The sequence below is a fragment of the Aedes aegypti genome, chromosome 2 (assembly GCF_002204515.2).
Source record: "Aedes aegypti strain LVP_AGWG chromosome 2, AaegL5.0 Primary Assembly, whole genome shotgun sequence".
In the NCBI taxonomy this organism is placed as follows: Eukaryota; Metazoa; Arthropoda; class Insecta; order Diptera; family Culicidae; genus Aedes; species Aedes aegypti.
Window position 1 is genome coordinate 11,512,809 of NC_035108.1, and position 12,834 is coordinate 11,525,642.

The 12,834-nt window shown below is 33.4% G+C and overlaps 1 protein-coding gene across 1 annotated transcript in view; it reads left to right on the plus strand.

Annotated features, from left to right (window-relative positions):
• Positions 1-12,834, plus strand: part of LOC5569149 (acid sphingomyelinase-like phosphodiesterase 3b) — a 394,937-nt gene that overhangs the window by 210,095 nt on the left and 172,008 nt on the right. Inside the window, exon 3 of the mRNA XM_021839906.1 lies at positions 10,226-10,294. Within this exon, the coding sequence (XP_021695598.1) occupies positions 10,226-10,294 (69 nt within the window). The remainder of the gene's footprint in view (positions 1-10,225; positions 10,295-12,834) is intronic.

Genomic DNA, 12,834 nt, shown 5'->3' on the forward strand with positions numbered 1-12,834 from the left:
TCGTCGTTTTGTAAGACGCAGAAAATCTTCAATTGAGATAAGCATTGCTTAAGCGATTGTCTCTGTGTTGAATATTTATCTAGCTTGGGAAAGTTCTGATTGTAATAGTTTTGCCGAAGTGGCAGTCGTAAACACTTGCAATTTTGTGAGATGTTGCATTTTTTGCAGTGAATGTTAGTTTGTTTTGTTCCACAAACAATGTTAGATGATGTTCGGATGACCAGTACTAACCACACAATATATTTCATTGATCAAATTGTTTCATCAGATAAATTGAGTCGTTCAAGTGCTTTGTGGCATAATGTCTACAAGCAGAATCAGAAATTTATAAACAGTTTTGACAGTTTCTTATTCAGAATAAGCCTTTGACTCAGAGAAATGAACGGCATAATCAATTCATTTACAAGAACGATCCAATATTATTCAGATATAAAGATCTCAGAGTCTACTGCTGTAATCAGAGAAAGACTATTATTATTAGCCGTCCTTTAATCACGTAAAGATTCATGGGGGGAAGTTTTACTTAGGCGACGTACAATTAATTGCAAATTTCCATTAAAATAACTACTTATTATGGAAGAGGTAGAGTTGAAAAATCACCATAAATGTCTTACACAGTTCATGTATAATGCGGTATAAAAGACTCGGGATATACTCTCAGTTAAGGCCAATTTTTGTATCCGTTCGAGAATAGAGATCACTTTTAACGTTGGATATTATGAAATCTGCCTTAAAATGCTAAAGATATTCTATCATTTGTACTCCATGCAACATTTGTTCCTTTGTTTTCTTCTTCAGATGTTTTAATTATATTGGATATACTATATGAAGAAATATTTTAATATAAGACACAAAGAAATATCTCCATCTGAAAGAAAAAAATCCTCTCGAATCTCATTCATCTTCCTTCAAAGGAAAACCAACAAACAGAGAGAGAGTGGAAAAAAGCTCAAAGCCTTAATGCTATCATCCACTGACATTGCTTCCCAATTATATGAATGGCATGAAGTATCGTTCACGGTGAATAAGCGCTCTCCCCATCAGATGGTTCGATTTGCCAACTTCAAGAACATCGTTCGTTTCCCTCAACCGAACCGGCAAAAATGCTGTAGCCTGATGTTGGGAATCGATATCCAAACCGTGCACGGCTACAAGTTTTTTTTTTCTTGTATTTTTGAATCTGTGCCAGAATAAGGCTTGCCTTACCAGTCCAACTGGGGCCTCTCTTGGTTCGGTTGGTAATGGTGCTGCTTCAATATTGGATTGTGGTCCCTTGCACAAACAAAATTTTAAATAAATATCTGTGGAATGAACACGAAACTCAGAATCAAGCTTTATTCAAGTTGGGACGTATCACACAAAAAAAAAAAGAATTAGGCCAATTCATGCGAGAGAGCTTGCTTTGGAAAGCTACGGATGTCAAGGGACGATTCCGTATCTTTCAAACCACCTTCCCGAAAGCAATAAAAATGCGAAATAAATAAGATTCTTCGTCGATGTTGCTTTGCGCTTAGTCCTGCTACGGATAAAAATCGATGCCAACAAGCGAAGCTGTTCGGAAATGAAGCCTTCTCCACCAATCTGTGAATGAATGGGAGGAACGTAATCCATGGGTGTAGGTAGAAGGGGGCAAAGGACATTGTTTCTTCTTAAATGACAAATTAAAAAAATGACTTAATCTTGACTTAAAAATGACTTATATGACTTAAAATGACAAAAGTCAATGTTTCGATAAATTTTTCCCAGATTATTTTCAGCATCCATATTTTCACAGAACCGCGTCAAACACGATCATTATAATCTAGATGTCGTCATAACTATCAGACTTCTGCCAAAAATCTTATCAGAAACTACTCGAAAAAATCACAAACAGTCCACAATGGATTTTTCTAGAATTGTATTCAAAATCTGTTATGTAACTCAAAAAGTTTATATTAGGGATCTCCCAAAATATCAAAAAATGAATTTATCTAGGTTTTTTTTTTTAAATTCGTCAAGCAATCTGATGAGGAACGATTTCAAAAATTCCTCTTAGGTTTTCATTTTATATTCCATTTGATTTCTAAATTGATCACTCCGAGGTTAATTGCATAAATCCTCCCTGCCGTACGAAACGCTTCTATGATTCTGTTAGAATAAATACACAGCGAAATTTTGTCAAGAAACCTCTAAATCCATCTATGGAATTGAAACAATTCGTTCGTCAAACCACATGGAGTTTCTTCATTGATTGTTCTGAATTTAACTACATGTTTGAAAAAACCCTTCATGATTTCTCACCCAGTTTAGTCAGGAATTACACATGGATTTGCGCTTTATAAGCCTAATCATTTCAAGAGCATTGAAAAATACTAATAATGTCAAGGATTTCACAATCTCTTTCCGTTTGACAGTAATAATTGTTTTTCTTGCAAAAATAAGCCTGCTTTGATTGAATATATTTGATGAATGCAAAAATAATAAATATCTTTTAATATACATATAAAAATTTTATATTATATAAAATATATAGATACAACATTTGTTTTTTTTTAATGTACAATTTTAATTTGTAACTCTAATAAAATGTCTTGAAAAGCAAAAAAAAACTATCAGTAAATCATCAACAAATTCAGAACTAGAATAAATAATCACAATCTATTCCATGCATATAGATTGTGATTATTTATTCTAGTTCTGTGCGTTTTCTTAAGTTCTAAAAGTCATTAATAGACTACAATAACGAGAAGTTAATATTGAAAACACTGTAGGGGATTTTTTTTATTACCGTACGGGTTTGAGCCGAAGGGTCTCAGATTTTCATGAAAATTTTTCCACAGGCAGTGCTCATGGATACATGAGTAAAAAAAAATGGGAAAAATTCAGGGTCGCCTATTTTTCCGGAAAACTCAGGTGGAAATTTTTTGTTTTCCCTTGACACTACTTAATTTGAAAAATCATAACTCAAGAACGAAGCATCGTAGAAACAATATTATATTTATGAAAATTTAAGCAAATTTTCTCAAAAATCCAAAAAAAAATATGAACTGGAAAAAGTTTTCCACAAAATTTTCCACCGTTGGGAAAATTCGTAAAGAAAAGCCGGAAAAAACTATGCCCGAGCTCGTGGAAAATTTTCAAAAAAATATTTTCGAGAAGGTAATTTTATAAGCTGAAATTTTTGGAATGCACTTTTTTTTCGTTTTTGAGTTATGGCCAATTTTGTGAAAAATGTCCAGATGTGCCATATAAGACTTTTCTTTGAAAAATCATAACTCAAGAACGAAACATTGGAGAAACAAAGTTTTTATATGAAAATTTAAGCAAATTTTCTCAGAAATCAAAAAAAAATATGAGCTGGAAAAAGTTTTCCACAAAATTTTCCACCGTTGGGGAAATTCATAAAGAAAAGCTGGAAAATCTATGCCCGAACTCGCGGAAATTTTAAAAAAAAATATTTTTAAGAAAGAAACTTTTAAACTTCAATTCTGGTAACTTTTAGGATGTAGACTTTAGTTCCTGATCTATGGTCAATTTTGTAAAAAATGCAAAGATTTGCCATACATGCCTTTTCGTTTAAAAATCATGTCTCAAGACTCATCATGACTTGTCGAACCGGATTCAAATTATCTCAAAAATATGAAATTTTTGAAACAGAATCAGTTTTCCAGGACATTTTTCACTGTTTATGAAAACAAATAATAAAAACCCGATTAGCTATTCCAGCTTTCAAACAAAGTATATTTGAAAAGAGCGATCAATAAGATCCCATCCTACAATATTTTTCAATACGCTCATTTTTCGTTCCTAAAACATGATCAAATATTGCTAGGATGAGCTGTTTGAACCATATATTTACAAATTTATAAGTTCATAAACAAAATTTCTAAAGAACGAAACTACATAGAAACAAAGTTTTCTTCAATCAGAATGTAGGCAATTTTTTCCTGTTAGGTAACTACAAAATTGACAGTTAAATAAATGGATAGACAATATGACAAATCAGTAGCGCAACCAGGATTTGGTTCTAGGGGGGGTTTTGTAAACTTGAAGGTTTATTTTTGAAAACGTAGTTATGTTTAAAAATTAGTCCAGAAATTCATGTATCGCACCTTTTTAACACATATATCAAAAATAGATTGAACAATATAACAATATATTTGCATGATACGATTCAATCGCTCTTCATCTGTGTTACTGCTTATATATGTTTCCAAGTTTTTCTACAATGACCGCCGCAATTTACAATAGAGCTCATTGCCACGATTCTTGCAGTAGGTCAGAAGTAAACCAGCATTGGAGAACTTGACTTGTAAATCCAAAAAATTGAGTTGAGGGTCAGAAAGGTGTTTTGCTTTCATTGTGAAGATTTTATGAACAAAAATGTGTAATATTTAAAAATTTTCAATGCGAGCAACTTTGTTTTAGGATGACTCTGTAACCAGACTGAACAACTACTATAGTGGGACGCTTATTCGTCCTATCTAAATGGGACAAGTCGGAATCACATTTTACCAACAATTTCACTAAAAAAAGACTCAATTTTCATGCATCCTTTTTGTTATAAATTCTATGTAATTCATTATCAACACCTGCAAAATATCGAAAATGTTAGAACGCTCAATAAAGCAGAGATGCTTCCACCAGATGCTTAATGCATTCTGAGATTTTCAATCTATAAAAACCGAAGATTAGCTTCTTCGGAAATTCATATGCTCTGAAAGTCGTAAAATTTGACAAAGGGTTTTTGATGCTTCGGGAACTGCGTCAATTTTCTGTTAAAAAGGTCCCCATATATCTGAATGTTTAACAAACTTCTCACATAAAGCCCTTAGTTTTTTTTCTTAAAGGTCAACAAAATTTCATTAATTTCGCATGTAATTTTGAAATTCTACAGGGGTCAACACATAAAAAGAAAACACTTTAGGAGCATATAACTGTGAAAACCATTGAATTTCACAATTTTAATTCAATCCAAACTTAATTACTACTTCGTTGTTCTTAGTTGTACGATGTGTAGTGTTGAATTTCAAAAATATATTTGGTAATTATTATATTTTTTTCTGGCTCTGGGGGGGGATTTAACCCCCAAAACCCCCCCTTGGTTGCGCCACTGTGACAAATAGGTATTTACCAATTCATGTTTAATGCGTTGAAATGGCTTCTGAATCATAAGTTTACCAAAAAATAAACAAAGAGCAGTGAGAAAGTGCAAGTGTTGTCTATCAGCTGTATATTCCTCGTTATTAATTTTTGGAAAGTGAAAAAAGTTTTCCCGAAGCTGTTGAAATGGACAAAGTTCAATATTACGAATACAATTCTTTATGCTGTAACCCCTTCGGACTGGACGGCCACAAATCAGTAAGGACAAATCTACGATTGATCAGCCAAGGCCTCATCAGTAAGCTTCCTTCGAATGGAGTTCGGTGGATTACGGAAAAGATGAAAATTTGCGTGAAGTGCTTCATTACCGGTGACCAGAAGGCTCTCGTAACGGATCTTCCAGAAGCAATGGCGTTTGAGGAACAAGTTTCACCACTATCTTCGTTGGCGTCGCCAAAGGAAACTCCTTCCTCGGGTGAGTCAGTTGGTTCTATAAATAATGTACATAAAATACAAGAGCTTGCTAAATTCTTGGAAATTTCTTTTCAAGTAAAATCTTCACGTTTGGATGCTTCTAGTAGTAACTATCGCAATGCTTCTATAGACGAAATGTTCAATCAAATTTTGAGTAAAATAAAGACTTGGTTTCCGCCTAATATTGTCGATGTTACAGAGGACTTTAATTCCGTTTTATTAAATTTGAACTCAGCTGTTACAAAAGCCGAACCTGACAAGCAAATTGAACTTCTAAAATTACTTAAGATAAAATGTAAGTTATGTACTGAATAATTGAATAAATAAAATTAAAGAAAAATATAAAAAGAATCTTATTTGTTCCATAGAAAAGAAAGAGTCCCTTGGAATGGAAAAGAAACAGTTTTTTCAGCTTTGCTTAACGGTGAAATGTTTCATGAAATATATAATCCAATTCGACTTGTACTTCATTAAAACCAATCCCATATCGTTTCTTTCAGATCTTTTAGAAAATTTGCAATTGCTTTGATAAAAAAAACCTTGTTTTTCTGATGCTTCGATTGAAAAAAATTGACCATAACTCAGGAACAAAAAAAAAGTACATCCTAAAAGTTACTAGAATTGAAGTTTATAAAGTTTCCTTCTCAAAAATATTTTAATAAAAATTTTCCGCGAGTTCGGGCATTGATTTTTCAGCTTTTCTTTATGAATTTCCCTAACGGTGGAAAAAATTGTGGAAAACTTTTTCCAGTTCATATTTTTTTTTGGATTTCTGAGAAAATTTGCTTAAATTTTCATATAAAAACTTTGTTTCCAAAATGTTTCGTTCTTGAGTTATGATTTTTCAAAAAAAAGTCTTATATGGCACATCTGGACATTTTTCACAAAATTGGCCATAACTCAAAAACGAAAAAAAGTGCATTCCAAAAATTTCAGTGATTAAAGCTTATAAAATTACCTTCTCGAAAATATTTGTTTGAAAGTTTTCCACGAGTTCGGGCATAGTTTTTCTGGCTTTTCTTTACGAATTTTCCCAACGGTGGAAAATTTTGTGGAAAACTTTTTCCAGTTCATATTTTTTTTGGATTTTTGAGAAAATTTGCTTAAATTTTCATATAAAAACTTTGTTTCTACAATGCTTCGTTCTTGAGTTATGATTTTTCAAAGTAAGTAGTGTCAAGGGAAAACAAAAAATTTCCACCTGAGTTTTCCGGAAAAATAGACGACCCTGAATTTTTCTCAATTTTTTTTTATTCATATATCCATGAGCCCAGGCTGTGGAAAAAGTTTCATAAAAATCTGAGACCCTTCGGCCCAATTTGTACCATAATAAAAAAAAATCCCCTGATAGTTAAAAAACCTTTTTTTTTCTCGGACCACCCTACGTTGATCGTGAAAAAAAATGCTATAAATTTGTCAAATCTTGATCCACAGAAATACTCGTTTAACGCAAACTTAATTAAAATTTGACGGTCTAGGACTTCGTTAAGCAGAATATACCATTAATTTTGAAAATAAGAAAGTTGATTATTATATTTGTGTGATATTAAGGACTACCCTAGTTTAAGATAACACTAAATAAAAGACTGCAGTTTTTAAAACATTTTATTTTCGAAGACCAATTATGTCTAAAAATAAAATGTACATGTTCTTAATGCCTTCCTTAGCCGAGTGGTTAGAGTCCGTGGCTACAAAGCAAAGCTATGCTGAAGGTGTCTAGGTTCGATTCCCGGTCGGTTCAGGATTTTTCGTAATATAAATTTCCTTGACTTCCCTGGGCATAGAGTATAATCGTACCTGCCACACGATATACGAATGCGAAAATGGCAGGTTTGGCAAAGAAAAAGCTCTCAATTAATAACTGTGGAAGTGCTCATAAGAACACTAAGCCGAGAAGCAGGCTCTGTCCCAGTGAGGACGTTAGTGCTAAGAAGAAGAAGACATTCTAAATGGAGCATACTAAAACAATACAAACGATTTTTTTAATAGTCTCTTTGTTATATCTTTTTTATTCCAGATTTCTCTAGTCTATGAACGACTTTAGAACTTATAAGAAAACGTGTAAAAAGATTGTTAACAGATAACACATCTGTTATGTTTTGATATAATATAAAATAAACATTTGTTTTTTAAATGCCGTCAAAAGATATTTTTAATATATTTCCTTATCAGCGATATTCACAATTAAATAAGGCGTGTTTTTGCAAGAGAAAACATCAATAATTTGCAAGCGAAGACCAGTATTTTTACCACCCTATGTCACCATAGAAAAAAGCACTTAACCGTTCAATTGGAAAGCTTCAAAAATAGTTTCTGGCAAAGTTGCTTGAAATTTGATGGTCTCAATCTTTGCTGAAGCATGTACACTAAAATTTCTACAAATAAGAAAATTGTTATAAATTGTGGACCACCCTTATTTTTTTTTTTTTAACAGCAGATAAAGGACCTAACTAATACATCTTTTTGGAATACCTTTTTCGTCTAATTGTTTCATTCTAAAGCTCAAAATGCATCTTTCCGCTTTCTAGAACACTGTTTATTGTGTTATAATCTTGTTACTACTTGATTCTGGTTGGGTACTGTGATTTTATTTGTATTTATCCTCATGATTCCCTCAAATATCCAAAAAAGAAAGATATATGTGACGAATTCGTTCCAGAATAAGTCAAAAATATCAAAAATCGAACTGGACTAACTTCGATTTGGATGAAATTTCGTAAATGTTTTCAGTATAGTACAATTGGTATTTTACATAGATAAATCGATCATTTTAACTCAAAAAAAACTTTTGAAAATGGTCATTGAGTTTAAATAAGAAATTTATTTGAAAAAATCTAGTTCCGAAATGATTGATTTTAGAGAAAAATTGTGTATGGAGAAGTAGTAGTGAACCATTGGCTGCAAGCAAAAAATATACACTGAAAAAATATTTTACTTCTTTCATGAAAATTTTCACCGTAGATTCTTGATAGGATACAGATATTAGGGAAAAAGTTTCATGATGAAAAAATAAAAAAAAAAATTTTTCCAAGAAAAAACCTTGATCGAATTTCAAAATTTTGTTTGTTTCTTTTTTTGTCAAATTAGTACGATTTTGTAATATAATAAGCATGTAAAAATTATTCTAAACTATAATGATTATCACGATTACATCTCTTGCCATTTTCGAGTTATCTCAAGCATTATAAAAAAAAATAAAATAATATAGTCCATTTCCAGTCGAGTTCGATTTGACATGGACTTCGTCATGTGGAAAACATATAAAGAATTTTTCAGGACTTCAATGTATTCTTCAGGCTTTACTATCATTAACATAAGAACAAAAAATGTATCCCAAGAATCGAAAGAAAATTTCCTAAAATATTATTTTTTGCATGTCACAAAATTCTGCAAGGGATCAATCGCTCAAATTTTCACAGTAGTTTCTGGGAATTCAAATGAACAATTTTATAGGATGTAAACCTTACAGGAATTCTCAGCGAGATATCTGAAGGAATTCCAGATGATAGTTTTAAAGGAATCTTTTGGAAAACTGGGTACATCATGTGTCGAATTTTATAAACACATTTTAAGAAATTCAGTTAAAAAAAGTAAGGCAATGGAGCAGTTGACGGAGAACATACTCTCATGAATTTATGCCCTGTGTTGGGTGACCGAACGTTAAAAGGTAAATCTTCGAATTCAATACGTCAAATGGAAAAAAAACATTGAAAAGAGAAAAATAGATGAAAACGAAAATGACTTGTAAGAATATTCGCATTTAAAAGAATAAATAATACACTATATTATTCAAAGTATTGATCAAATTGTGTAAACATATATCTGGAAAACAATTACAAATCGGTTGCTTTCGACGTTTTGGGGCTCGCTGGTTTGGCTTTCAACGTGTTGTCTTTTGACATTTTGAGCCAATAATTTTAAGCCATAAATTTGATTTTGATACTTCAAAAACTTCCTGGAAGACCTCTTTGAGGAGTGCAAAATATCCGAAGGCAAAACTAAGACCAAATCCTGCAGAAACCTCAACTGGAATCCTAAACAACTTCCTAAGGATTTTTTTTCTTCGGGGTACTGTTTATTATTGATAGATCTTTTGGCTGGGTGGCAAAACGTCGAATCACAAAACGTTGAATTCTAAAATGGTGAAAGGTCAAAACATCCAATGCAGAGAATTAAAAGAGAATGGACATTCCTTGAAAGAATAATTCTCCTCCAAAAGAATAAATAAAACATTTGGTCCTTGCAACGTTTCGGGATTCTATGTTTTGGTATTCGATGTTTTGGCATCCGATCATTTGTCTTAAGAAATTTTGTCTCTAAACCGTCAATTTCACACTGAGAAAGGAAATGAGGATGGATATCCTTCTAAGATTATCGTTTTATGCATAAAAAGGTTCTTTCCGTGATAGAAAACCTGGCAACGCTCACGACCAACTCAGTGAAGCTCTCGAAACAGTCCACAACTGCCAATGCAACGATTGTGATTGTGAATGGTAAATAACATGCCATCGGAATGTGTATGCGCTCCACTTTATTTCGGATTCAATATTTACATGCTTTATGTTCGGTTGTTCGATTCTGGCCTTTGCTGCTGCTGCTGCTGCTAGTGGCTTTGCAAACCCACTTGTGCTAACATTTTTTTCTCCATTCTTTTTTCGCTTATTTGCAGGATACTTCTGGCACATAACGGATTTACATTTCGACTCGTACTACAGCACTAAAGGAGACATACTAAGAAGTAAGTATACGGAAACCAAACCGAGAAAGTGAGAAGCATTGAGAGCTGTTTGCTTCTAGCAGTTGTGGAACACTATCTGATATAGGGGGGATTGTGTGGGTTGAAGGAAAAGGATTTGTTGGTACCGAGTCCGATTGACTGGAGTGCAATAAGTCTTATTACCCATAATCTCAGTGGACCATTCGTTATTTGGATCCAGATAGGAAGCTCAGAGCAGCATGTTCGATGGTTTACTGTTTCAAGGATTCGAGGAGGGGCATAAAACGGAATGTGATGAGTTTCGATATTGAGCCTTTATTGAGATCCAACAGAAATCAATGTATCCTGTCGATTGCAGTGAACTCTATATATTTGCCTTTGAAAGGCTTCTGGAAGAGACTACAATCTGCACGGGAAGTTGAAAAGATATTGCTTCTTTCACAATCATCAGCATCAATTCGCCCACAATCCACTTGGAAGGAGTCCATGGTTTATTATATTACATTTCTCATACACCGGTTTTAAGAAAAAAAATTGTTTCCAAATCACTTTCAAATGTACTGATTAGGCAAAACAATGAGAGATGGAATTGATTTTCATGCAAACTTCAAACGGAAAGTTAATAAGAATAAACTCCTAAATTTTATTGTTTTGTTGTATGGGTCCGTAAAAAGAATTTAACGTGCACGATTCATGAATCGAACCAACACGTAAATTTTATTTGGTTATGTAAACTGGAACTCTTCCCCTCGGAACTCATTTTGCATTAAATTTCAGAGTTTGATATCAATGGACCAATGCACGAGTTCCCTAATTTGACGTTCGAGCGGTGCCAAATTCACTGGTTTCCATGGTCACATAAATAACACGGCACCGCTAAAACGTCAAATAGTGAACCCGTGTATAGGTCCATAGTGAACTGGTGCATTGGTCCATTGACTAAAATGAAACTTGTGTTCATAGCTGGTGTAAAACTATGTCAGCTGTACATTAATTTGTTTCAGTGTTTTAGGTTAGCCACGAACTCTGTACGCATGTGCCTTCAGATCTACATTTCTCGAAGACTTATTCAAACAGACTCAAGTCAGAAAAGTTAACAAACTTACGTTTTACTCCTACGTGTTTCGCAGACGAAGTTCTACTCGTTCCGCTCCAAACCAACTCGATTTTTCACTTGTAGAACGTTTAATTTCCGGATTTACAAAACGACGAAAGTAAGATTCTCCACTTTCGCAACTTAACCGCTACTTTCGCAGCTCCGTTGTATGGGAGACAAAGTGACTTAATCACGAATCAAAACAAAACACTACTTGAGTCGATTTGACACTGGTACAAAAACGTCGTAAGTAACTGATTGAAACGGCTTATCGTTTGTCATACATTTTTTGTGGGACATGACAGGAACTACCTAGTGTTTTAACGCGAGTTGATTGCAAGCAAAATTTGAGCGATATACACGGTAAAAAATGTTAAAAAGAGGATGCATTTTAGTTGTGATTCTTCTTAATTATCTATCTCAAAACCGTTTGAAAGTTACTTACATCGATTTGAAAAAGTTATCTAGTGTTTGTAATCAGTGATCTCTCGAAGGATCATGAACATAATTTACCATGCTGCTTACAATTTGTCTCTTCAGCAACATCCTTCATTAAGGTTTCCGAGAATGATTAGTTTTAACTATGAGGTAATAATTTTGTACTTATATTACAGTATTAAAGTGTTTGGAACATTTTTCCACAATTTCCCCTTAATAATTTCCATATAAACCCACATTGTCTTTGGGCCACCTTTAAATAACCACTGAGAATCTTGAAAATTTCACAGAACACTATTTTTATGATAATAATGATCAAGAAGATATGGGAGATTGGATTTTCAAACATTTTTGAATTCTGAATCGCTCAAATATACAGTCACCGGCTTGTAATCACGCAAGTTAAAAAACAGTTTACTAAGGAAAATGCTTTCCGTAATAGTAGTTTACGGAACAAGTTGCAGATGATAATTACGACGAGTGCTGTAAAAATCATCATTCTGCAACGAGTTACGTACAACATGTTTTGCAATTTCGTTGAAGACCACTTGAGGGTATCAAAAATAATATCGGAATTCATTCACCATCATTTTTAAATTTCTGAAAAATGGGTGTGTAATGATTCATTACGCAACTCGAAACAATTGCGTTTCGTAATGAATCATTACAGCTATGATTTCAGTTGCGTAATGACTATTCCCGCACTGCATTCTTCATTGATAATCAGCCTATTACGATGAACAAATACAAAAAATATATAATTCACACAACAGTAGGCAAGCGTAGCAAATCGCAGTCAGCTTTGGAAAACTCATGCACCCAAAATAGACTACTAGATGAGATTCACACATTTTCAGCTACGGTAGTAAGAGTGCCACGTGATTTTCGCGAAATGCTACTACTCTTACCAGTTTCCTCCATTGGACGTTTAACGCTTCCGGCATCCGTTTCTTCGTTTCAGTTAGAATCCATCCAAGGCGGCTTTGACGCTGCCCTCACCATAGTAGCAAGCATGCAGTCACTTATT